This window comes from Phyllosticta capitalensis, assembly GCF_038381095.1.
Source record: "Phyllosticta capitalensis strain CBS 128856 chromosome Unknown BKA78scaffold_11, whole genome shotgun sequence".
NCBI lineage: Eukaryota > Fungi > Ascomycota > Dothideomycetes > Botryosphaeriales > Phyllostictaceae > Phyllosticta > Phyllosticta capitalensis.
The window spans coordinates 1,577,048-1,601,257 of record NW_027117449.1 but is presented as its reverse complement, the minus strand read 5'-3'; the positions used below and the strand labels follow the sequence as shown (position 1 = coordinate 1,601,257).

The following is a 24,210-nucleotide window of genomic DNA, read 5'->3' as shown; positions in this document are numbered from 1 at the left end:
CATCTCCGCAGGTCAGTGGAAGAAAAGACGTGTGCACAGTATGGGGGGCAAAAATGTCGCCAGTAGGGGGGGGGTTCGGGTTGGGGTTGGTTGGTAGTGGCATTCATAGCTATTTGCTAGGTGTGTAGTGATGCGCACTGCGCGGCCTTGATTATCTTTTTGAAAAAGCCCTCCTCCTCATTGGATGGCTCTGGACTGGACGGACTGATCAACCACAATAGCTCTCTGTGAGAAGCGCCGCCGCCATGTACTTGTACTTGTACTTGTACTTGCGTAGCTATGTAGGCAGGTCGGTGCCGTGAGGTGTCGTCCTGTCAACCCCCCAGGCCAAGAAGTCCTCTCTCAAGCACTCAACCACCACCGCGCTGCTGTCCGTGTCCCTGACCCATGCCCATCTGGCCCATTCCCTGCTGTCTCATACCCATCTGTCCCTGGACCATCTGTCCTTGCTGCTGCTGCTGCTGCAACTGTCCGAACTGACCCTGCTGACCCATCTGACCCATCTGTCCTTGCTGCATCTGCATCTGCATCATCTGTCCCTGGCCCACCCGTCCTTGCTGCTGCTCCCGCAGCAACCACTGTCCAAACGGACTCGTCGGTCCCAACTCGCCCTGCCGCTCCATCTCGCAAAATCTCCTCCACTGCTCCTGCTCCTGCCTCTGCCTCTCCCTCTCCCTCTCCTCCTGCGCACAAATCCTCATCTGCTCCCTCACCCACTCCTGCTGCCGCTGCTCCTCCGCCCTCCTCTTCGCCTCCTGCGCCTCCGCCTCGGCGCGGTCTTCCTCGTCGAAAATCGCTTGCAGGTCGAACTTGGCCTGGCGGCTGAAGCCCGGCGGGTTGTTGAGCTGCTCGGCGCGTTTTTTCTCGTTGGCCCAGAAGGTGGAGAGTTCGTCGTTGAGCGCGGCGAGCAGTTCGGGCAGGGTCCAGGCGGCGGCGGGGGCGGCGGGTTTGTTTTTGTTGGTGGTGTTGGTGTTGGTGTTGTCGCGCTCGCGCTCCATGGCCGCAAAGCACACCTTCGCAACCGCCTCGACCTCGCCACCAAACTCCTCCTCCTCACCGCGTACAACCCTCTTGAGGACACTCAGCAAATCCCCATCCAAACCGCCCACAGCGGCAACAAAGCGGGCGAGGCTGCGGTGCTTGCGCTGGTAGGCGTGCGCAGCATCAACCAGGCGCGTCAGCTGGTCCAGCTTGACGCGCGGCGAGAGGAGCGGCACGTCGGCGGCGACGGCGAAGGGGAGCCCGCGCTCCAGCAGGAACGAGAAGAGGAGCCCGTCGATGGCGTAGATGCGTGTGGCGGCGGGGGCGAAGAGGGTGAGGTGGTAGGAGGTGGAGTGGGAGGTGAGGAAGGAGAGCTGTGGGTAGCGTTGGGTGTTAGGTGGGTTGGTGGTGGTGGAGGGATGGAGATGGAGGGTGAGTGTGTGATCTGGGACTTACTGCTTGCTCTTCCGTCTGGAACAACATGTTGGCTGGTTGTTTGGTGGACAGTGATGTGGTGAGTTTTGTGTTTGAGGATGTTTGTTGGCCGACGCAGCGGAGAGAGGGTTGAAGGCTGGTCGTGGAAGCGGCTGGACCAAGAGGTTTGGCGGCAGATGTTGAGACGTCGAGGTTTGATGTTGACGTGTTTTTGGAGATCAGAGCTCAGTCGATGGAGAGGACTGGAGGGAGAGGAGCTGGGAGGCAGACTCTAGAAGTGAATGTGAAGGTGAATGGTGGTGGTGGTGCTTGTCCAACACCTCGTCAGTGACTTGCTACGTGCAAGGGCATATCGCGGCGTTGCCGGGTAAAATATTTGCACTCAAATAAGCAAAGAAGCAGAGTCAAAGCCGCGAGTGGAAGCCGCATGTACCAAGAGAGTTGGATCTGGTGGATGATGAGGGTCACAGTAACCAGCAAATTTGCTCAAAGACTGGCACTGGGAGTCTATATCTCGCAATAGAGATGACTGGTGGGTGTCAGTGTGAATCCATGTTCATTTGAAGAATGGATGGAATCCCTTTCGAGCCTTGATAATCGAGGCTCTACCTGCTACCTACCAATGCCCTTTTTGAGTGGCTTCAAAACTCCCCTCAGCAGTCTACCAAAAGTATCCTATCCCAGACCGGACATTCACCCCTCCAACTTTTCCGCCACCATCTTCAGCACTTCCTCCACGCCCTTGCCCACGTTCGCCGGGTCCTTGGAGACGCTCTGCCACACCTCGCCATGCCTGGGCTCACTAAGCACGCACTTGTTGACAACCTCCTCCCTCTTCTCATCGGTGCCATGCTGGCACAAGAAGCGATAATACCACGCCCACGTGTCGCCTAGGTCAGCGTCGAGGACAATGGCCTTTTCGAACCAATTCGCAGCCTTTTCGAGACGCCGCTCGCCCCAGAAGATGCGCGCCACGCACACAAAGAGCACCGGGTCGTTGTCGACCTTTTTGATTGCCTCCAGACTGCGAGGCTTGCGCTGCGTGCGTGGCTCGAGGTGCCAGATCTTCTCGGCCCACAAGAGGCCGCTGTTGGGCACCTCCTGCAAGGCTTGTGCCATGATGGTCTGGGCGGCCGACATGTTGCCAGCGCGGCGCTCGAGGCGCACCGATTCGGTCCAGATCTGGGGATTCTTCTTGCAATAAAGACGCGCGCGGTCAAGGACAGATCGAGCCTTGACAACGGCACCAGCGCGCTCTTCAAGCCGCGAGAGAAGGAGGTAGAGGGGTACAGACTGTTGGCAGTGGCGCGTACCCGTGGTGTAGGCCTCGCGGGCCTGTGGAATTTTGGATAGCTGCTCGTAAATTTGGCCCTTTTGCATATGCAGCTTGGGCTCCTTGGGGAAAAGCTGCAGGCCTTGGGTGGCCAGGTCAAGTGCTGCTTCAAGGTTTCTAAGCTGGCGTTCATACGCCACGGACCGGTACCACACACGGTTTGTTCCTGCTTCGCGACGCGCAACATTGAGCAGTTCCCGAGCCTTGTCGTGGTTGCCGTGGTCTGCCTCCATTTTGACGGCGGCCAGCCAAATGTCCTCGTTGCCAGGATTTTGTCTGAACGCGCGTGAAATGACATCGCGAGCCTCGTCAATCTGGCCTGCCTGCTCACGCTCGCGGACAAACAGAAGCCAGAGTTCTTGGGCGGCAGGGCAAGCCTCGACGGCTTTCTCGAGCAAGTTCCAAAGTCCTTCTTTGGTGCCATGGTTGCGCTCAAGCTGCACAGCTGCGGTCCAGATTGACTTGGAGGTCGGGAAGATTCGGAGAGCGTAGGCATAGATGGCGCGCGCGGTTTCGTATTTGCCCCGAGCAATGCTGCCGCGGGCGTCCTCCATGAAGATTTCCTTTCGGTCGTCGTCCTCGTCCAGACCCCAGCTTAGAGTTTCTTTGATGAGCGCCTGGCAGGAGATGACCATGCCGTCATCTTCGCACTTTTCGGCCTCGGTAATCCATTCTTCGCGCTTGAGCATGGCCGACTCCTTTGCCAGCGACTTGATTCCACGCTCCATGACCTTGAAGACCATGTCTGTCTTGCCCAACTGTTCTTGCAAAACAGCCGCAGCCCGCCAAATCTCATGGCTGGTTGGGACGGCTTTGCGAGCCTTGTTGAGCACAACTTGAGCGTTTTCTGGAGTCTCCAAGCGCGCGAGAGCGAGCCACAGCTCTATTGAGAGGGGTATGATTTCGGTTGCCTTGGCAAGCATCAGCCGTGCGTCTGCAGGGTCCTCTTCCAACGCAATGGCAGACTTCCACAAGTCAACACTCTGGGGAACGGCGTCCAGTGCTTGCCGCAAGACTCTCTTTTTCGCCCTCAGATCAGTCTCCAAGTCTGCGGCCGCTTGCCAGAGACGTGCGGATGTAATGTTGTTCTTGATGGCGTTGGCCGCAATAACCTTGGCGTTATGGTTGTCGTTCAGACGAATGTTTTCCAGCCAACAGTCGACCGACTTGGGACAGTGCTCGCAACCCCTTGCAATGGTGTTTCTTGCAGCGACAATCCTTCCAGCAACCTCTTCAAGACGTGCCGCTGCAATCCATCCAGGGCCATGCTTAGGATTGGTCTTGATGACAGACTCCAATAGCTCCCGCACGCGCTTGATGTCTCCCACGTTGACTTCTCCTGACTGGATTTCCGACTTGGATAGACTCGTGAGGTATCCTTTGGGGTCAATACTGGAAGATGTGCCTCCGACTGCCGTCTCGGTCCCGGATTGTTGAGTAGCCTGGTCTAAACGGACTTGCAGCACCTTTTCACGGGCAGCTCCAATATCCGCAAAGTTGGTCATTGTGCCGTCTGCGTTCTCCGCCTCGCCTGATGGTATGCTGGTTTCCAGCTGGGCCGAGTCGCGTGCCGATGCGATGACACTATCGGGGACAGCGTAGAACCTCTGCTTCATATTTTGCTTTTCCCTCCGGTTCTTGCGCGTCAAGTCTCCGACCTCTGGCAGACTCGCCCATTCCTCCTCGCTGACGCTGCTCAGTGCGCGTTTCAGGTCGGCAAATTGTTGCTGGATCTTGGGGTTGTTTCGTTCGTATTCTTCGCGCTCCGCCAGTTCGCGAGCCTCCCTAAACGGATTCAAGGTGTCGGTAGCCTGTCCATGCAAGTATGATAAACGAAATGCCCCAGGACTGCAGGGGAATAGGGAGCGGGTGACTAACCTTCGTGCTTTTCTCCTCCTATCCATGCGGTCGTCCACCTCTTGGTATATCCTGTCGGCCTCGTCATCGTCGCGATCGTATGTGCCGCCGGCGAACAAGCCGACTTCATTTTCCGGGTCTTGGAATCGCTCGTCGTCTTCGTCCTCTTCTTTCGCCTGGGCGCCGTATGCGGTGGGTGGCGCTTGGCCGAGCTGAGCTGCGCGTTTTGCGAGCGCTTCCTTGATCTGCTCTTCCGACGGGCCTTCGCGCGCAGGACCCAAGTCGGAACGAGTGGTAAAGCCGGTGGCACCACGGCCGAGACCAGCGACGTAGTTTTCTGGCGCAGGCTGGTTCAAAAAGTCCCTTCGACCCGACATGGCGTGTGTGCAAATGATGTTGGTGGTGTTGTTGGAGTTTAGTCATGACGGAGGCGGGCGAAATATCAAGCCCTAGTCAAAGGACGCTAACCGCTTCAGGAGAGAAGCTCTCGGAGCTCTTCCTGCTGGCACCACCTGCACCGCAACACACGATGCTTTGGTGCTGATGGTGTCTTCCTGTATGTTCGTGAGGGCCTCTTACGCTTGTTAGATTGTCATCAAGACCTCGTCCATTTTGTGGTCAAATCATGGCGCGCGCCGACGAGAACCATCCACGGTGGGCAGGAGCTCCAAGCCCAGCTCTGGCCAAAGTCGTGAGAGATCTGGACCAGGAAACTTTCTTCATCAGCGGCCATTGTCCCACTCCCCGGGCAGCGTGAGCGCACTTCAACTTGCGCCTGGTACACTATCGGCATGACGGAAGCTCGGCAGTCCATTCAGCGGCAACCCGGCTTCAAGCTTTGAAAACGCGTCGCACCCGCGTACGCGACGTGGGGTTCACCTCACTCTCAGTAACTTTGATGCTCCCGCGTTGTTTACCTATGTCCAACTCCATTGCTCCGCCTTATTGCTCGCTACTTGCACCTTCAAGAATCCACAACTTCACTATCGGGCCGTTCAGCGCGTGTCACAATGCCAGAGTTGCTTACCGATGGTATGATCTTGCCCTTACGTTCTCAAGCGGCACCACTCCTAACAACCTTAACTCAAAATTCCACCATCACTTACCATGAAGCCAGCCGACCTTGACAAAGCCTGGCAAATCGATGTCGATGATAAGCCGCTTGTGAAACGTCAAAAATTGGACAACTCCACCTTCGCCGGATCCACGCATGACGAACTTCACGCTGCCGCTTCAACCATTGTCGGGTCCTCTACACCAAATTCCGGCACAGGCACCAGTACTCCTCTGACTACGGTTCCCCAACGGGGCTCAGGCTATGCAACCCCAATTAGACCCCATGTGGAGGTACGCAACCGGCCATTGATATACCCAAAATCTCAATATGAGGGATCGCATCCTCCCAAGCCACCGACGCACGAAAGGCAATTGAGGGAGGAACTGCTCCAGCAGAAATGTGACTCGGATTATCTCATGGTCCCTATCTCGGATTTCTGTATCTACCGCCCACAAAACACAGACCGGAAACATGGAGACCACAGTCTGGAAATGGAGCCTCTTCACGTCGTTATGGGCTATCGGTCATCATGTCAATCCCTCCTCTTTGATGCCCTGGTGTCCACAGATTGTGGCACCAAGTACGTCCGAGGGGTTCCTTTCGAAACGCTGGCGATCGATGCCTATGATCCAGATGTACTAAGCGCGGCGGATCACATCTCGATACAGTCACGGTGCTTCGCTGGGACAAAAATCTGGTACCATCTTGAAGGATCGCCATCTTCAGAGTACAAGAGGTATCATGAGGCTTTTCTCTGGGTCGCCGACCTTGCCAAGCACGTAATAGCCTTTATGGACGAACGAGAAAATACCAAGCTGGCAGATTTTCGTCTTGATTTCCACAAATGGCTAGGGGAGCGGTACAACCTTCAGGCTCCAGGACCTGTGCAAAATTGGCTGTCAAAGCTTCAAGGAAAAGATTTCCGTAAGGCAATCGTGGCGCAAGCAGATTTTCTTTGGAAAGAATGCTCATCGGTGAACGAGACCTTGTGCAACGAGCCTTTGTGGCAAGAAATCAACATCATCGATCAGACCTGCTCCTCAGAAAAGGTCAACAAAAGGTTCTCTGCTGAAGAAGAGATTGGGACAGTCGTTACGCCATTTGTCTGGCGGAACTTCTCACAATTGCCGGATATTCAAAAATTTATGACCCAGAAGACCGCTGTGGAGGTGCTAAATGACTGCGCTGAGCATCGCAAGAGCATGATGGGTTTCACCAATGCGGACAAGGCCCAGAAAACTGCTGAGTGTAACAAGCGGACTACAGTCAAGACCAAGACCAAGATCGAAAAAGGGGATTGCGTTGCGATTTGGGCCGACGAAGAGTCATCATGGAAAGATGGTGCCGAAATATGGTACGGCTACGTTCAAGATGTTAGGCGCGATCGCCGAGGAGACCGATTCAACATTCTGTGGCTCTAGGAGCCACAACATACGATTCTCTCTGCGAGGTATCCCTACGGCAACGAATTGTTCATGTCAGATCATTGCAATTGCGGCCACGACGACTCGCCCGTAAGGATAGAGCATATTGCTTACAAGGTCGCGGCACATTTCATGACAGGCTCCAAGGATTCCAAGAAAGACTTCGAATTCTTCATCCGCCAAAAATACGTCAAGGCTGAACACGCTTTCGTTACTTTGAAGGATTCCGACTTTCAATGCATTTGCTACAACAGAAAGACCGATCTAGAAGAAGCCATGCAAAAGCACAAGCCCGGAGATGTGGTCTTGGTGCCGCGGCCTGAGTGCTGGTCGGAGCATGGGTCTCAAGATTGGGAATCCTCTGAAAACGAGTCCAAAAGATCAACCAGACGACAGCAGTCTGAACCCCAGATTTTGGACCCTGTTGTCATACACGAATTCGGCCATACCACTGTTACAGTCCGCAGGCTCCTCAGAAGGAAACTGGATCTTCACGACTGCATGGCCAGACCAAATGAGCTTGTTTGGACCTATGAATTCGCCAAAGTGCCGCTCACCGTCATCTTGACTTCGCAAACACGATGCCATGTTCGCTGGTTTAAGGAAGGCCATGACACTGCCCACAAAATCCCTGTGCCGTACAATCGAGATGGTGCCGGGAACTTCTGGTATATCCGGTCCCATATCCGCAATGGTCAGTACTCTTGGGAAACTTTGGAAGCTCCACCAGCGGGACTCAACCAAGGTTGGAATCCGTATGAAGATCCAGTCAAGACGCCCCTGAAAGGACTTGACCTTTTCTGCGGAGGGGGCAATTTTGGCCGCGGGATTGCAGAGGGAGGAGCTGTCCACATGGCCTATGCCATTGATTGGAACAGCAACGCGGTGGCCTCGTACCGCGCGAATGAGCCTCCTGGTAAAGAAGGTTTAGTAGACGAGGGATGCGTCAACAAATACCTCGCAGAAGCCATGAGTGGTCATGGAGACCACCACAAAATTGCGAGCGTCAACGACATCGACTTTATTGCTGCCGGCAGTCCTTGCCAGGGCTTCTCGGCGCTGAATAACTGCAAACAAAGCGACAGATCTCTCCGCAACATCTCCATGGTCGCGTCAGTGGCGGCGTATATCGATTTCTACCGTCCAAAATACGCAATCCTGGAGAACGTGGTGGCCATGAAAAACAGTCCTGTCTTCCAACCGTTACTCTGCTGCTTTGTTGGGATGGGCTACCAGGTCTCAACGTCGCTGATTGATGCTTGGTCTCATGGCAGTCCACAGGGTAGGTCGAGGGTTTTCATCTTGATATCCGCGCCTGGATTGGTCCCCCAGCACTCTCCTCAGCGAACCCACTCGCATCCGCCTCATATGAAACAAAGGTCTCTCGGCAGATCTTCAGCTGACAGCACCAAGTTTGGGGAGCGAACATTTGGGCCCACCCCATTCAAGTTTGTATCGGCATCTGAAGCGATGGATGATCTGCCATGGATTGGGGACGGCAGACTGCAGGTCTGTCTCTCTCACCCGGACCATCGAACCGTTTCTTTGGAACCGGTGAAATATCGCGAGATCATCCACTATATCCCTACGTACCCACCAGACTCATCCATCATGCGCGCCATCGAGGATAAAAAGATGCCAGAGCACTTTCAAGAATGGTGCTTTAGCACATGCTCAGACAAGCAAAAGGAGCCTGGTTCCAATGCCTACCGCCGCATCAATGGCGACAATTTGACATGGACCATCTCGACAACGACGAATCAACATGACGCCAACAACGGATGCATTCTACACTGGAAGCAGCACAGAGTGCTTACGATTCTTGAAGCGCGTCGTGCGCAGAGTTTTCCCGATCACGAGGTCCTCATCGGCACGCCCAGGCAGCAGTGGGCCATTGTTGGAAACAGTGTCGCACGCACAGTCGCGCTAGCTTTGGGCATGACTTTGCGGGAATCGTGGCTCGCGAACGCGGAAAACGACATCCCCAGAACGTGTATTCCAACAACGAGCGCTGGTAGATCGATCAGCTGTCATCCTGGCGAGCCCTCTACAACCAAACGCGAAGCTCCTCCTGCCCCAGCGCAAAATTCTGATGTGATTATGTCGATCCGGAAGAAGACTGTCGAGAAGACGTCGGTCAAGAGGAGCTCGACGTCGCAGCAGACCCGTTCGGGGCAATATACACAGGATACAGTACGAATCTCGCAAGAGACGACAATTCAAACTACAACACGCATGGCCGGACCCTCCACGAGGCCGACGCAACACGAGAGAAATAAGACAAAAGAGGACAAGAAGAGCACAGCACAAAGGGAGTTGACAATCATCTCACTCAGTGGCGATACGACGGAGGTCGAAGACGATTCCGTGCCTCAGAAGCAGACGGCTTCCGGCAGCAACAAGGTCAATAATATTATTGATCTCTCTGACGACACAGCGGAAGAAAGTGAGCAGTACGCTACAGCGTCCAACGACAAGCTCAGGTCGCCATCAAAGGAGATAAAAAGCGAGGCTTCACCTGCCGCCAGAGGATTTCCGCCAGAAGTAATTGACCTAACGAGTTCGGACGATGAGCCACCCAAAGTTTTAAAAGGCAAGGGCAGATTCAAAGAAGAGACTGGCCTGGGAGACGTTGTTTCTTCCCAATTGTCTTCAGCTCTCTCATCGCCCCAGCCAAGCTCCAATGAATCGAACGAGGAATCCCCGTCCGAGCGCCGACAAAGCATCAGGTGGCGTCGCAACATGCAAAGTCAAACAATTGGCCAGGAAGCATCTCGAGGATTGAGATGGCGTTTCGCGACTGAGTGAAGACAGGAGCATTCAAGGGCGCTCAGCATGAATGGAGTTGCAAGGGGTTCTCGTTCGACGGCATAACAAGGCGTTTTATGGTATCTTCATCTACGGTAAAGATCATTCAGGGCATTAAGCGGCGTCCAAAAGTTTCATTCCAGGAGTCTTCTCAAGGTTTGCAAAAAGGATCAGGAGCAAAGCATTCGCGGCTGGACAAAAGCGTTCGAGAGGGGGTTCTCAAAAGCAAAGCATATGGATCAGGCGTTGGGTTTGTTCATTACTTTTTCCAAAGGACATTCCCATGATGTACAAACAGTGACCAATTGAAATTCTTCAGGAGCTTTCTACACCAACTTGGCCCCAGTAATCAAAGGGAAATGACCGGTAGCAGCACAGACGGTGTGCTTGGCTCAGGAAACCTCAACCGCCTTCTCCGCCGCATGGCTTTGCTGAGACGACAGGTGCTTGAGGTTGAATTGGCAGTGGAGATGCTGAAGTAATGGTTCTTGGTTGTACCTGTGTAATTCTGCTGCCTGTAGATGACGACTCGTGTGGCGCAGGTACAGTCGTGGCGTTGACTGCATTGTGCTGGTCTTGGCGGATAATTCATTGATGAAAATGTGATTCTGCATCTGGAAGAGTAATTGTCTTGAGAGAGACGATAGTGTAGATTTCAGTTCTTCTAGAATGTGCCCTCTTCGAGACGTGGCAGCGAGAGAGAAGTGTCGGCGGCAAACCGGCGGCAGCTGGAGCTGCTCAGCCCCGCGAGCGATGCGGATACGTCAGGGAGCGCCGGGTCCAGTCCACTCGGCTTGAAACTACGCCCAACGCGCATGCCCAACTCTTGTCTCCCTCTTGCTCACGTCACCAACTTCATTGCTCACTCTGCCAAGTCAATTCATATCCACTGCCAGGCAGACGTACTGGCCAAATACTTCGACACCCACCCTTCCATCCCGACACTCTCCCCCCACCTCCACCATGAACGTCCTCAAGCTGCAGCGCAAGTACCCCCAGTTCGACCAGTCCGAAATCTACTCCCTGAGCGACGCCTTCCGCAAGCTCGACGTTGAAGACAAGGGCTACCTGGATGAGGCGACTGTCATCAAGGCTACCCAGACTGCCGAAAGGCAACCCTACGATGTCGTCAGACAGGCGCTGAAGGAGGTCGAGCTGGACAGCTCGCGGCGCGTCGAGCTCGAAGACTATGTCGACGTATGGCTCCTCCTCCCATTTCCACGACTTTGGCTGACATGACGCTCGCAGCTCATCTCCAAGCTGCGCCAGTCGTCACCCGCCCAGCAGCGCATGCACACGGGTCCGACGCGCCCGCGCGGTTTGAGCGGCGCCGGAGCGCCCACCTCTCCCACTGTCCTCGGCCACAGGTCTCAAGGAAGCCTCGGCGGCGGCAGGATCCAAGTGCAGGGCTCTTCGGCCAACGTTACGCATACCATCAATGAGGATGAGCGCACCGAGTTCACCCGCCACATCAATGCCGTCCTGGCCGGCGACCCGGACATTGGGGACCGCATCCCCTTTCCCACCGACACGTTTGAGATGTTTGACCAGTGCAAGGATGGTCTGGTGCTGGCCAAGCTCATCAACGACAGCGTTCCGGACACGATTGATGAGCGTGTGCTGAACCGCCCGGGCAAGAAGATTGCCCGTCTGAACAACTTCCACATGACCGAGAACAACAACATTGTGATTGAGTCGGCCAAGGGTATTGGATGCTCCGTCGTCAACATTGGCAGCCAGGACATTATCGAGGTGCGCGAGCATTTGATTCTGGGTCTGATTTGGCAGATTATCCGCCGCGGTCTTTTGGGCAAGATCGATATTAAGCTCCACCCCGAGCTGTATAGACTGTTGGAGGAGGACGAGACGCTTGAGCAGTTCCTGCGCCTCCCCCCCGAGCAGATTCTGCTGCGCTGGTTCAACTTCCACTTGAAGAATGCGAAATGGCACAGAACGTAAGCGATTGTGACGACACGACAAGAACTAGCTGACAATTACAGCGTCTCCAACTTTTCCACCGACGTCAAGGATGGCGAAAACTACACGGTTCTGCTCAACCAATTGAAGCCAGACATTTGCTCCCGCGCGCCCCTGCAGACGCGCGACCTCCTCCAGCGTGCCGAGCAGGTCCTCGACAACGCCGACAGGCTCGACTGCCGCAAGTTCCTGACGCCCACCTCGCTCGTCGCCGGAAACCCCAAGCTCAACCTGGCCTTTGTCGCAAACCTGTTCAACACGCACCCCGGCCTGGACGCCATTACCGAGGAGGAGAAGGCGGAGATTGAAGACTTTGACGCAGAAGGCGAGCGTGAAGCCCGTGTCTTTACGCTGTGGCTCAACTCGCTGGATGTGCAACCCAACGTCCAGTCCTTCTTTGACGACCTGCGCGATGGACGGATCCTGCTCCAGGCCTACGACAAGGTAATTCCGGGCTCTGTCAACTGGCGACATGTAAACAAGCTGCCCCCGTCCGGTGGCGAGATGATGCGCTTCAAGGCGGTCGAAAACACCAACTACGCGGTCGAGCTGGGCAAGCAACTCGGCTTCTCGCTCGTGGGTATCCAGGGCGCCGACGTCACCGACGGCCAGCGCACGCTCACGCTCGGCCTGGTGTGGCAGCTGATGCGCCGCGACATCATCAACACGATTTCGGGCCTGGCGCAGCGGCTGGGCAAGCGCGACCTGACCGACTCGGACATGGTCAAGTGGGCCAACGACACGGCCAAGCGGGGCGGCCGGACGAGCGCGATCCGCAGCTTCAAGGACGGGTCGCTGGGCCAGGGCATCTTCCTGCTCGACGTGCTCAACGGCATGAAGAGCTCGTACGTCGACTACGACCTGGTCGCGCCCGGCCGCACCCCCGACGAGTGCTACGCCAACGCCAAGCTCGCCATCTCCATTGCCCGCAAGATGGGCGCCACCATCTGGCTGGTCCCCGAGGACATTTGCAGCGTCAGGAGTAGGCTCATCACTACTTTCATTGGTAGCTTGATGGCGACGGCGGAGCGCATGGGCTGAGTGGCATGCTCATGATACGAAAAAGAAGCGAAAAATCACCAAAAGAGTTGGGCGAGCGAGTAGCTGGTAGTGGCTCTGCACGGTTGAACGATTGAGCGAGCGGACTGTTGTTGCAGCAGAAGAAATTTCTTTTCCTTAACATCTTTCCTCTTCTTTTTATTCTTCTTCGATGCTGGAACGAGTTGAGACGTTACGAAGATGGCTACTGTACTCGCATGCATGATGACGGCCGAAAAATGCTGGTGGTGGTGGTGGTTGGTGATGGAGAGACTTGTTTTTTGTTCTTTTGCTTCTCAAAAAGCAGAGACGGTCGGTTGGTTGAGTAGTGGTGGATGATGATGATGCATGCGGATTGGAGCGAGTTCAACAACTGCTACGGTACTTACTGTCTTGCCCCCTTTTTTGTCTGTTTCTTTCCTTTCGAAAGTAGAAATATACCTTTCTATTTATCCCAAACTGCAGAAGCAAGCCTTCGTTGCATGAGAAAGGTGACTCGCCGCTCAACGGTGACGGACAAGCAGCCTGGCCAGCTACATGTAGCTAGCGTTCGACTCATTATTTCTGACTGCGTGCAAGCTTCGGGGTTTGGCGCTGCTGCTCCCTCAGCAGGTCGGACTCGGAAAGCCGTCTTCAACATCTCGGCCTCGGTGTGCCCGGTTCGGTCTCATCCATCCACTCGCTTAATCCCCTCCTCCCCCATCATTCCCTCTTTGTGTCTATTATGCACGCCAGGATTTTATGCACGCCCCATGTACCTTTGACCAGTAGTGCATGTGCGTTGCATATTTGCATAAAAAAAATTCCCAGAAATCGAGGCACCCCCGTTACCGGCGCCGAAGCGTGGGCGGTAAGTGCGAAAGGGCGTAATGGGGCTTGTTTTGATTGGGCGAGAAAGTTTTATGGAACTTGGGGATCGACGATCTTTTTGTGGTGTGTTGGTGGTGATGAGGGAGATGTGGAAGTACGACTGGTGGTTTGGTGGGTAGGGGGAGGGAGGGGGTTTGGGTGAAATGAGAAGATGAGAAGCGGCAGAATGCATGATGGGAGATGAACAGCAGAGGAGGACGAGAGTAATGGGGTGAAACGGTAGTGAGCAGACGGTGGGAGCCGGCCGCGAAGGTCTGGTGGTTAGTTGGTCAGAGTTAGTAGTACTCCGTACAGGCAGATCGGATGAATCGACGTTTTGTTGTGTATAGATAGGATTGGTTTTGCAACCATGTGCCGCATGGTAAGCTTTGTGTTGTTGATGAGGTAGGTGGAATAGAAGGACAAGACAAAGATGATGATGTTGATTGGGATGAGAAAGAGTAGGAGAAGAAAGAGTATACATGTATATATCGCGTACCTACCTTACTGGTGACCACAGAAGAAGAGTTGTAGATGGATAGATGGATAGATGGATGGGTGGATAGCCATAAATGGTGTTTTGTATATCACCATGGCATCAGATAACTCCCTTCCACCCTAGTACTTTTGCCACCACCCAAACTCCCTCTGTCTGGATATCAGATAGATGGCATAACTAAAGTCACTAAACCCCCGGTCCCTCCCCTCAATCAGATACCTTCACACCAAAAGCTACCCCTCCATCAGATATCCCCATCCTCCTCCCCATTTGCTTGTCTTGGCATCAGATTAACAACGACCGTCGGCGACCGACCCTGTCTGCCCAGTCCCTCACCGCCCGCCCACGCCCAGAAGCATGTTGGATCACCTTGGTGGCGTGATGCTCAGATGGTGCCATGCTCGGTGGTGTGCTTGCCTTGCCCTGCCCTGCCTTTCGTAGACGTATAAATACCATGCTCGTCCCTCGTTGCCTCTTCTTTTGGTGTTTTGCGCGTTTTCGCCCTTTGCCGTGGTCCCGCGCGCCAGCGCTTTTGCTCACTACCTTGCCTGCATCCCCAGCTCTGCCCACCTGCTGATTTTTAGGGCTTTTTCGACATCTCTCAACGCTACACACGCACACTCGACACTGCTCGCGCAAGCATCACGATTTCAACTTTCTTCATTGCGTCACTAAAGCCAACAGCCAGCCAATAACCAGCCAGAGAGAGCCGTCCTATCTACCTCGGCCTTCGAATCTGCTTCCGAACTCGCATCCATCGTTTGATTCGCAACCCTATCTCAATCGACGTCGTTCCCAGCGCCACACGCCATGAGGTCCATACCAAAAAAATATCAGAACAAAAAAAGAACAGACGCGCCTAGGGTGGTGATGGTGATGGTAGTACAACAAATAGAAAAGGCAGGAAAGAGGGGGAATAAAGAGATGATAGGCGCAAAACAACATGGAAAGGGAGGGCGTCTGTCGTAGATGTCCGTCTCGAAATGAGAGAACAGCGGACTGGACTGCCATATCCACCACCACCAGCGAGTGACCGAGCGATTGATCAATCGAGCCGTTGCCGTTGCGCTTGCTCTTGTAAAGAGAATAGGAAAAGAGAAAAGAGGAAACATGTTCTCATCACGTATTTACCCTCCGCGACTTTTCACGGGGGCGCCCGCGCCGGCGACCCCTCGACTTCGACAATTTTCAGGATTTTTATGCATTTCTTTTTTCTTTTCTGTTTTCGATTGATCCGCTTACGCATTGGCAGCGGCGGCCTTGGACGGCTCGGTGATGGTCTCGACCTCGACCTTGGGGAGCGGCGCGCCGGTGCCGCCCAGGTCCGTGGCGCGGGCCTTGGGGTTCTTGGTGTAGTAGTTTGAGATGGCGCTCTTGATGGCGTCCTCGGCGAGCATGGAGCAGTGCACTGTTTCCCTCGTCAGCCCCATCCAATCCAATCCTCTCCGATCCACACCACACAAAAGGTGAGAAACGGGGGAGAAAAGACAAAACTCACACTTGACAGGCGGCAAACACAGCTCCTTTGCAATCTCGGTGTTCTTGATGCGGGCGGCCTGCTCGAGCGTCATGCCGCGGACGAGCTCGGTCAGGTAGGACGAGCTGGCAATGGCCGAGCCGCACCCAAACGTCTTGAACTTGACGTCGCTGATGGTGTTGGAGTCCGGGTCGACGCGGATCTGCAGCTTCATGACGTCGCCGCACGCGGGCGCGCCGACCAGACCGGTGCCCACGTCGGCGTCGTTCTTGGCCATGCTGCCCACGTTGCGCGGCCGGTTGTAGTGGTCGAGCAGTGCTGCGCATGTTAGTTGAGCGAACGACGACGCTGGAATGACGGAGAGGTAGGTGGGTGGGTGGGTGAAGCAGAAGCTGAAGATTGGCTGGCGGCGTGCGAGCGAGGTGCGAGCGTGCTGAGGGGCGAAGAAGATTCGGCAAGAGCTTGGAACCAGAGGTGCTGCCGCAACGCAACGCAGCGCCCGCAACGCACCACCGCAGCGGCAACGCAACAAAGCAAACCATGGGGATGGGACTACTCATCTTTCTCGTGGTAGCTGCGCCTAGCGATGACGGCGCCGGTCGCGGGCAGCGCTGTCCGCAGCGGCGAGGCAATCTGAGGTCTGGCGGCGGCGCTGGAGACGAGCTTGCCCGCAGCGGCGGGCGCGGTGGCGACGACTCTTCTGAACATCGTGTCGGTGGTGTTGTGAGGTGTCTGAGGTTGGTTGGGAGTGGACGAGGTGAGTGCAGGTTGTTTTGTTGATGGAGAGGCAATGGGTGAGGTGTGGTGTTGAAGTGTCGTTGAGGATTGAAGAGGTGTCGACGAGGTCAAGGTGCCCTTTGATTATTTGAGAGAGGATGACGGGGCTCGGCGCGCGGGTGGGCGGGCGGTCTCGGCCAAGGCGATTAAGTCATAACTTCGGCCTGCCAGTGCCTCTGCACAGGTGGCGACCCTTATGAACGTGCACAACCCCCAACACCACAACTTGAGCGCTGCCGAATCGGACGTTTGCAATTACACGGTCGAAAATGGAGCAGAAATACTACATGTACGCTGATGATGATGATGAATTGTTGCTCTCTGATGAATTGCTACTCTGGTACGTTTCCACCCTCCGATGTAGAACCCATCTCTCTCTCAGCGTCCATCTCACACCAACCAAGCGACACCTACGTCCGAAACCCCGATTCTGACGTTCCGCGTCCCCGTTCATGCTCCTTCGGCTTTAACACTCCCTAGTACGCCATCGCCCTCGCCATGCCCCCCCCCCCCCCCCCCCCCCCATCTGCGCCTCTACCCCAGTAACCTACCTCAAACGCGCCTGAAAAAGTAGACGTAGGCAAACTTCTTCATCTCGTCCACGTCGGCCGCCTTGGCCACCTTTTCGTCGTTGAACAGCACCCACGACGATCCCTCGCCATTGTCGCCCGGAATCTGCTTGCGAATGAATGCGACGTAGTGCCTATCAACCGACCGCTTTGTTAGCTCATCATGTCGCAAAAACGTCATGGGGCTGAATACACTTACCCCGCGTGAATCGAGCTCCCTTTGTGACACACGATGCTGTGCAGCTGGAAGTTTGCCGGCAGCTCCCCGCTGCCCGACTCTCTCTTCTCTTTGGGCGCTTCCGCCGCCGCTCCGCCATCAGCAGCAGCACCGCTGTCGTCGCCAAAATCACCCGCGGCGTCGGGGTGGTTGAAGAGCCAGTCGACCGCACGCTCCATGTCGCCGCCCGTCTCCTTGAGCGCTTGACGTGCCTGCGGTGCCCCGAAGCCCATGGCTCCAAGAGACTCAATCTTCTCCGGGTCCGCCGCCGCTGCACCCGATCCTCCGCTGCTTCCACCGCCCAGGTCCACCGGCGTGTCAATGTCTGGATCCTCCATGTGGCCGAAGAGCCAGTTGGAGGCTGCTTCGGGGTCCGAGTTGCCCGTGGCGTGCAGCGCCTTTTCGCAACGGACGCGCGTGAATCCCATGGCTTCCAACATTGCCAGAGCTGTCTCGTTGGGAACGAATTTGTTGGATGAGCCTGCGTCGGCGTCGGCGTCTTCTGGCAGCAGCTCTTCGCCCTCCCGCAGCCCAGCAGACTTGTACGAGTCAAAGTTGATGGTCTCGTCGCCAACGACTACGGGCACGTCGAGCTTGGTTGGCACCCAGTTGACAAGCTCAAAGCGGCGCGCGTTGACCGCCAGGACGTCGGGGAAAGTCTTGAACAAGTTCTGCTTTGTGAAGCCATCCTTGCTGCCGCAGGCTGCGCAGGTGAGTTCCACGGCCTCGACAGCAGTGAAAATGTCAAGGCACTCCTTGAGCGTGACCGACTCAAACTCCTCCTTTGCTTTTTCCTTGCCCTCCGAATCCGTAATCTCCATCTTGTCGTCCTTGGGAATTCTTTTGATAGGCACTGGAATTGAAATGTTCTCCATCTCGTCTGTTCTGTAGCGGACCTTTTTGCAGCTGAGACACTGTAATCTTTGCTCCATGACAAAGCGGAAAGCGTCGACCGGATCGTTTAGCGGGGCCACATGCTGGGACCGAGTGACGAGCTTCAGGAGGTGGAGCAAAAGCTCAAACGAGTCCTGCTGCCTCATGGTAGAGAATTCAGCATGTCCACGGCCAATCAGATGCTTCAGCATTGCAGGTGCCAGACCCTTCTGATGAGGCACTTCGGGCGTGTTTTCTGACACAATGACGTCGCCGTCTGGCTTGGAGTAGCGGCCAGAGAGCAGTCCATCGGCAAGTTTGCGCAGTTGCGTCTCCAAGTCCTGCGCGGGCTCGTCTGTCTGCGGTGGCTTCTCGTCAGGGTGGTAGTAGCGTTGCTGGAACTCGGGCATGGCGAACAGTGCTTGCAGGACGCTGGCAAGGTAGCAGCTGTTGCCCAGATTCTTCAATCCCGTGAAACCAGGTCCAAACAAGGGCTTGAGCTCCTTGCCGTCCTCGGTCTGCATCGAAAACTCCCACCGCAAGTTTTGCTCAATCTGCATCTCCGTCAAGCTCTTCTCCGTCTTTTGCCGACTTGCAATGTCGATGCCCCAATTTGCCAGGTGGGCCACCAGCTCATGGTCCACGCGCTCCTCGTTGCACGCGTAGCAGTAAATGTCCGCCGTGCCGTCAGCCGTCAAGGAACCAAGCTTGACCGCCACCGGGTGGCCAGTGGTGTCGGTGTGAGCCAAGCCGTGCGAGTTGCCTCCGATACCACCAAACTGTGCGCGTCCGCAACCAAGGTTGCCGCAGGTAAGGCAGAGCCAGAGGTTCTCCTTGAGGTCGCACATGGAGCAGTGGCCCAGGTCCTGGCTTGCAATCGTCCTCGGCGCGTCCTGTTCCAAGCACAGCGTGTGCTCACACGGAATCATCTCCTGCTCCCAAGCCTTGACCTCTTCTTGTCTCGCAAACGTGTTTGCTTTGAGTACTGCATCCACGACCTGGGGAAGCTTGCCCGCCGTCTTGTCCACATCGTCTACGCCGCAATCGTAGCACTTGACCTGCGTCGTGGTATCGTAGCGATCCGCTTCCGTCTCGGCGGCGATGGCAAGCTTGGACATCTTTTGCGGGGGCTCATCGCGCTTGACCTTCTTCCTCGTGCGCCTGATGTTGACGACGAGCGGGTGTTTGCGCGTTTGGTGGTGGAGCAGCGCGTGATTGCGGTCGGAAGTACAGCCGCCGTTGAAGCAGTACAGGCAGACGTCGAGGCCGCTTGGGTCGTCCTGATTCAGACGCGTCAGTTTGGAGAAGTAGGATGGCGATTGAGGGTGGAGCCGAGCTCACAATCGAGTCGAAGCACTGTGTACAGTCTTCGCGGTAAACAGACTGCGTTGGGCCTGGAGCTCGAAGCTCTTGCCATTGTCAGTAGATGAGCTGCGCAAGCGGTCAAGAGCAGATACCTGGGGCGTCGACGTGTTTGCATGCCATTTCTGATCAAATCGTGGTGAGTGTTTGGGTTGAGAGAGGTAGAGAGTAGCTGACGCCTGCCGAAATCGCGGGCCGGCGGGGCAGCACTGGTATGACGCTACCTACCACACGCGACTGCCAGTCGTGTAATCCTTGCCCAATCACGTTTGACTGCAGTTTGATTCTAGTTAAGAGGACCACGATGCTCAAAAGTTGCCTTTTTTGATCCTACAATTGCTATCAAAAGGGTATTTCTAGAATGCTCCTCGACACTCTTGAGCTAGTCACCAGCAAAATACGCCACTTTTCAACCCCAAGTATTCACGACTCTATCTCTCTAAGAAATGCATGCAACCCTCCTCAAGTCTACTTTTGCTTCCTCGGCGCAAAGCTCCATTGGATCCACTCGGTGAAGAACAACGGATGGATCTTGGATTGGGGATCCTCGTCCTTCTTTTTCAAGGTATCCGCGTAGACGTCCACAATCTTTTCAAAGTTCTTGTCCTTCTTGGTCACTAGAATCTTTGCCAAAAAGAGACTTGCGCGGCTGCAGGCCCCAGCAAAGACCTTCGAGGGGGCCTTGGCCGCCTCGCCGTGGACGTCCTTGAGCATGGCCAATACGACAGACGTCTCGGGCGGTTCTGGCATGCCCTTCTTCGCCGAGTCAAAGTATTGCCTGAGAACGCCAAACGCCTTCTCGCTGATTTGCTTGGTGGTCGTGTTCCGCATGAGCTGCAGCAGAGGCATGATGATGTCCATGGCAAGCGGGTTGGCGTGCTGCTGTTTGACGTAGATGTACAGCAGATCCAGGACCCGGTTTTTGAAGTTGATCATGTTTTCTTTTGCGTTTTTGTTTTCCTTCTTCTTGCTGTTTACTTTTTGCCGCTCTTGGAAGATCTTCGTCAGGTGGGGCTCCAGGGCCATCATTTCGTCATCGTCCATGTCGGCGTCATCGTCGTCCGAGTCGTTCTCGTCTTCTCCTGTGGCGTTCGGGACTGACGTCTTGAGCGTCTCGGCGAGTAGGGCGTCAAACTTCTGGAGCTCCTCGTCATCTCCCTCTTCGTCCCCAGCTTCAGAGTCCTCGTCGTTCTCTGACTCGTCTCCTGACACATCATCGGCCATCTCCACATCCGATCCCTCGGCATCCACCACCTCCACATCCGAGTCCACCTCGTCATCCTCCTCATCTTCCTCGTCCTCCTCGACGTCGCTGCCCTGCTGATCGAACAAGTCTTGTTGCCCGGACGCACTTTCCTTCTTCTCCAAAATCTCAATCATCGATTGAAGACCTTCAGGAGTGAGCTCCGACGCAAAGACTGTAAAAACCTCCTCGGCCAGCTTCCGGAACAGGACCGAGGGCCTGGCAGCGAAGCCAAGAATGACTTCTGTTAGCAATTGGAAAGCATTCGTATCCTTTTCGCCTTTTTGGAAGGCTGCGCCGTAGCACTCGGAGAGTTCTTCAAGAATCATGACGGCATCAGCATCTCCATTGTACACTTGGACCATGGTCAAAGAGTAGAGGAGCTTGAACGCCCTCAGCGCCGGCTTCTTTTTCTCCTTGGCTTTCGCTTCCTGGTATGAATTAGTTTGACACACTTGTCCAACGTGCAGCGCCAAGACTTACCTTGGCCAAGACTTCACTCAGTTGCTTGTGAGCCTGCTTCACAGCCTTTGAAATGGTCTTGTCGGCCTTGAAAGCGAGTGACAGCGTCTCGGATGCGCTGAACTTTTGAATGGCAGTTACGACGAACACGGGATACATCATCTCGGTGTCAAGTTTTGATGATAGGAGGTGAGCAAGGCATGAGGTCACGCGTTCTTGGAACAGCTGCCTCGAAGCATCAGATATCGATGGCACTGGCATATCGTGCGTCTGCGAAGATCCAGTCGGCGAAAAGTACGCGAGCTTGGTGAAGACCTCGAGCAACGTTCGAAGCCAGTCGTCATCTCCAATGGGATTCGCAAGGTTTCGACTCCTGACCAATAAAATCATCATGTCAGAAACGGTGCGCCGGTGCGTCTCTACCGCCTTTTGGTCCTCATCGTCCTCGGGTCGGTAGATCAGACGCTCGAAGAAGAGAACCAGCTCCTTGAGTGATGATCCACCAGCAAAGCCAAGCACGCCCTCGACAGTCTTTGTCTTTGTGATTTTGTCAAAGTTGAGCGATCCGTGTCTTGTGACTAGGCCCTCGACAATCGGGGCAGCAACCTCTGGATTCCTCTTGACTCTGGCGCGCATCTCATCCAAGGGAGCCTGCGCGGGTTTGTGGAGATAGCGGTCTGCGCCATTCCGTTGGTTGATGATGCATCGCATGAGGTTGGGGGAAAATAGGGAGAGCAATGCCCATTGCGGAGCACTTGCAAGCATTCTTGAAAGGAGCTGCAGCCCTTTGGATTTTTGCTCGGGAGACGCCGATGCCGAGAAAAGGTTGTCTGTCCAATGTTAGAAACAATCTGCACGTGGGAGCCAAGGCCAGGCTTACTGTCTACAATGTCAGTCCAGAACTTTGAGAATTCGGACACACCCGAGTCTCCTGCCCCGTGTCTCTGCATGAAGGACACCATTACGACCTCCCAAGCAAAATTGAGCGTGGGCTGTGAGCTTCCAGACTTGACCTTTTTGCCATTCTCAGCCTCCTCTGCCTTGGCAAAGTTCTCCTTCATTACATTGGCCAGCGTTTGTCTCTCCTTGGTGCAGAGCGGATCCTGCTTGTGCCAGACGTCTCCGGGAAGCTCCATTTTTGGGAATGCCGATTGCACAGCCAGCCAGATGGCGACGCCTTCGGGTGTCTTTGCCAAGCCGTGCTTGCAAAGTCCCTCGACAATCTGCTGTACAAGTTTCTCGTCACCATTTTCAGCTGCGATCGCCTTGACAGCCTCAAAGAAAATCATTGCGCATTCTTCCCGCACCCATGACTTTTGCTGTGAGATTATGTAGAGTTCTTCCAAGACGTTTGCCCAGCATTCTTTGGGCGCCGTCGGTTGTACGAGGATGGAGGACTGGATGATGGCTTTGTATCCGAACACGCGACCAAGCAAATGGTCTCTCTTCTCCTGCGACCGGTTAGTACATCGGTCTCGGTTTCATCTGGGGTATCCCACCTGACCACTGGCCCTGCCCTCGGTCTTTGTGAGCTCGGCCACCAACTTGATGAGGCCGTGCAGGTTTGGCTCAAAGTCTGGAATCTCTTTTCTTGAAGGGCCATAGAGTTGACGCAGTGTTTCTGAGAGGGCGATGAAGAATCCTGAGCGGGCGGCTTTGCGCGGGCTACACAGTCCCCTGATTAGGCGCGTCAAAGCTTTGTTAGCAACATCGGCGGATGGTTCATCGGAGAGCATGAGCACAAGCTCTTTGGCGGCAGCAAGGCGCGTTTCCGTGGCTTCATCTGCCAATCGCTCCAACATGCTCGCCAGTTTGGCATCTTGTTCGGTGTATTGCCTACGACGCTTTTGCGCGCCAGTCGAGGCATCTTGAGCAGCGGCGTCCAGATTCCTTTTCTGCCCCATGACGTAGTTTGGATTGGACGTGTGCGGGTGTGTTGGACAAGGACGCGTTGTTGGGAAGCGACTTGGGAGACAGAGGATGTCACGCTGCGCGTTCTGGTGCTGCAGACGTGGTGGGTTTGTTAAGACAGTCAACGAGATGTTTAGAGCGCGACTAAGCAGACGCGACTCTTGGACCAGAGTCTCGGCACGTCAAAAAATTTGCCGCGGGATCGACGGGGCGGAGCGGAGAGTTAGGCGGTGAGGCTTTCTGCCGCTAGCCAGGGTCCGACAACTCTCAGACCAGGAGAACGCCGTAAACGTCACCTTACATATCTCGGCTTCAGGTGGACGAGACGACCGGGGCGCACAAGTCGGCCAACCGCAGCAACCAAGCACCATTGATTTTTGGTGGCTTCGGACAGAGTCGAGGTCGTCCCGACAGCCGCCTTCAGAGTCTCAGCCGCGCAGCAGTCTAGAAAGCGCAAAGACGGAGCACGGCCAGCAAAATCTGTACGAGAAGTAATGAGAATTCCAGAAAAGACCCGTGGCGAGTCTGAGCAAGCGCGTGTGCAACAGGTTCCGCATCAACGGAGAAATCAGGGTGTTTTATGACGAGAGGTGGACGTGGGGTGAGCCGTGAGCTCGGTCGGCATAAAGCGCGGCGCACAGGGACGACGGAGATGAAGATGCAAACGTTTTTCCTAGAAGAGCAAAAGGTAAACTCGTCACTTATTCGCCGCCGTGTCGGTGTATCGTCGCACGGCTCCTTGGTCGACAGAGCCGTTTTTGTGTGAAACGCATGTCTCGCCCTCGACAGATGGAGTGGTGTCAGGTGTGCTCAGATGGACTCGACACTTGCGGTAGTTCTCACTCAAATTATTAGGTTGTCAGAAAAACGACAGGAGCCAAGGCCGGGTCCCGCCAGCGGAAAGGAATGGAAGGGGGCTACGCGCGCTCACGGGACCCGGCTATCAGCATGGGCATTTTCGGTAGTGTGTGTTGTTTACCTCTGGCCCGGCGCGTCATCCCATGCGCCGACGGTGGGTGAGGTGAGATGGCTGCAGCCGGCCAACGCCAGAGAGACGACGC

General features: G+C 55.3%; 11 protein-coding genes across 11 annotated transcripts; 4 read left to right on the top strand and 7 right to left on the bottom strand.

Annotated features, from left to right (window-relative positions):
* Window positions 1-350: 350 nt before the first annotated feature.
* BKA78DRAFT_299636 (uncharacterized protein) lies at window positions 351-1,464 on the bottom strand (the record flags this gene model as incomplete). The annotated part of the gene is made up of 2 exons (XM_066887078.1): window positions 351-1,355; window positions 1,438-1,464. 2 exons carry the CDS (start codon window positions 1,462-1,464, stop codon window positions 351-353), a joined length of 1,032 nt encoding a protein of 343 aa, XP_066740054.1.
* Window positions 1,465-2,109: 645 nt separating this feature from the next.
* BKA78DRAFT_333736 (pre-mRNA splicing factor) lies at window positions 2,110-4,983 on the bottom strand (the record flags this gene model as incomplete). The annotated part of the gene is made up of 2 exons (XM_066890125.1): window positions 2,110-4,534; window positions 4,628-4,983. The coding sequence occupies 2 exons, from the start codon at window positions 4,981-4,983 to the stop codon at window positions 2,110-2,112; spliced, it is 2,781 nt and encodes a 926-aa protein (XP_066740053.1).
* A 730-nt stretch (window positions 4,984-5,713) lies between these two features.
* Window positions 5,714-7,234, top strand: BKA78DRAFT_383285 (uncharacterized protein; the record flags this gene model as incomplete). Its single annotated transcript, XM_066893061.1, has 1 exon — window positions 5,714-7,234. The coding sequence occupies one exon, from the start codon at window positions 5,714-5,716 to the stop codon at window positions 7,082-7,084; it is 1,371 nt and encodes a 456-aa protein (XP_066740052.1). The 3' UTR covers window positions 7,085-7,234.
* On the top strand, window positions 7,220-8,553 carry BKA78DRAFT_383284 (S-adenosyl-L-methionine-dependent methyltransferase; the record flags this gene model as incomplete). The annotated part of the gene is made up of 2 exons (XM_066893060.1): window positions 7,220-8,369; window positions 8,501-8,553. 2 exons carry the CDS (start codon window positions 7,220-7,222, stop codon window positions 8,551-8,553), a joined length of 1,203 nt encoding a protein of 400 aa, XP_066740051.1.
* A 145-nt stretch (window positions 8,554-8,698) lies between these two features.
* On the top strand, window positions 8,699-9,895 carry BKA78DRAFT_356778 (uncharacterized protein; the record flags this gene model as incomplete). Its single annotated transcript, XM_066892113.1, has 1 exon — window positions 8,699-9,895. The coding sequence occupies one exon, from the start codon at window positions 8,699-8,701 to the stop codon at window positions 9,893-9,895; it is 1,197 nt and encodes a 398-aa protein (XP_066740050.1).
* Window positions 9,896-10,858: 963 nt separating this feature from the next.
* BKA78DRAFT_257277 (plastin-3) lies at window positions 10,859-12,913 on the top strand (the record flags this gene model as incomplete). Its single annotated transcript, XM_066885169.1, has 3 exons — window positions 10,859-11,092; window positions 11,144-11,850; window positions 11,896-12,913. 3 exons carry the CDS (start codon window positions 10,859-10,861, stop codon window positions 12,911-12,913), a joined length of 1,959 nt encoding a protein of 652 aa, XP_066740049.1.
* A 541-nt stretch (window positions 12,914-13,454) lies between these two features.
* On the bottom strand, window positions 13,455-14,449 carry BKA78DRAFT_46316 (uncharacterized protein). The gene has a single exon (XM_066893227.1). It carries the CDS (start codon window positions 14,241-14,243, stop codon window positions 13,650-13,652), a length of 594 nt encoding a protein of 197 aa, XP_066740048.1. The 5' UTR covers window positions 14,244-14,449; the 3' UTR covers window positions 13,455-13,649.
* A 484-nt stretch (window positions 14,450-14,933) lies between these two features.
* BKA78DRAFT_46327 (uncharacterized protein) lies at window positions 14,934-15,382 on the bottom strand. Its single transcript, XM_066893228.1, has one exon. The coding sequence runs from the start codon at window positions 15,267-15,269 to the stop codon at window positions 15,033-15,035; it is 237 nt and encodes a 78-aa protein (XP_066740047.1). The 5' UTR covers window positions 15,270-15,382; the 3' UTR covers window positions 14,934-15,032.
* Window positions 15,383-15,496: 114 nt separating this feature from the next.
* BKA78DRAFT_257220 (NifU-like N terminal domain-containing protein) lies at window positions 15,497-16,443 on the bottom strand (the record flags this gene model as incomplete). The annotated part of the gene is made up of 4 exons (XM_066885164.1): window positions 15,497-15,666; window positions 15,757-16,053; window positions 16,205-16,212; window positions 16,292-16,443. 4 exons carry the CDS (start codon window positions 16,441-16,443, stop codon window positions 15,497-15,499), a joined length of 627 nt encoding a protein of 208 aa, XP_066740046.1.
* A 606-nt stretch (window positions 16,444-17,049) lies between these two features.
* On the bottom strand, window positions 17,050-19,677 carry BKA78DRAFT_289035 (ubiquitin carboxyl-terminal hydrolase 14). Its single transcript, XM_066885758.1, has 4 exons — window positions 19,629-19,677; window positions 19,513-19,580; window positions 17,281-19,451; window positions 17,050-17,215 (listed from the first exon to the last, which is right to left on the bottom strand). Exons 1-4 carry the CDS (start codon window positions 19,654-19,656, stop codon window positions 17,065-17,067), a joined length of 2,418 nt encoding a protein of 805 aa, XP_066740045.1. The 5' UTR covers window positions 19,657-19,677; the 3' UTR covers window positions 17,050-17,064.
* Window positions 19,678-19,835: 158 nt separating this feature from the next.
* BKA78DRAFT_325833 (DNA polymerase V) lies at window positions 19,836-23,414 on the bottom strand. The gene is made up of 4 exons (XM_066889391.1): window positions 22,738-23,414; window positions 22,119-22,689; window positions 21,260-22,068; window positions 19,836-21,207 (listed from the first exon to the last, which is right to left on the bottom strand). Exons 1-4 carry the CDS (start codon window positions 23,140-23,142, stop codon window positions 20,002-20,004), a joined length of 2,991 nt encoding a protein of 996 aa, XP_066740044.1. The 5' UTR covers window positions 23,143-23,414; the 3' UTR covers window positions 19,836-20,001.
* Window positions 23,415-24,210: the final 796 nt, after the last annotated feature.

Coding starts and splice junctions, on each gene's coding strand:
- BKA78DRAFT_46316 (XM_066893227.1), bottom strand. CDS start 14,243: ATGTATACTCTTTCTTCTCCTACTCTTTCTCATCCCAATCAACATCAT.
- BKA78DRAFT_325833 (XM_066889391.1), bottom strand. CDS start 23,142: ATGGGGCAGAAAAGGAATCTGGACGCCGCTGCTCAAGATGCCTCGACT. Junction 22,690..22,737: donor AGGGCAGGGCCAGTGGTCAG/GTGGGATACCCC, acceptor AACCGGTCGCAG/GAGAAGAGAGACCATTTGCT. Junction 22,069..22,118: donor CTGGACTGACATTGTAGACA/GTAAGCCTGGCC, acceptor AACATTGGACAG/ACAACCTTTTCTCGGCATCG.
- BKA78DRAFT_289035 (XM_066885758.1), bottom strand. CDS start 19,656: ATGGCATGCAAACACGTCGACGCCCCAG. Junction 19,452..19,512: donor CACAGTGCTTCGACTCGATT/GTGAGCTCGGCT, acceptor CGTCTGAATCAG/GACGACCCAAGCGGCCTCGA. Junction 17,216..17,280: donor GGGAGCTCGATTCACGCGGG/GTAAGTGTATTC, acceptor GTCGGTTGATAG/GCACTACGTCGCATTCATTC.
- BKA78DRAFT_46327 (XM_066893228.1), bottom strand. CDS start 15,269: ATGGCAGTCCAGTCCGCTGTTCTCTCATTTCGAGACGGACATCTACGA.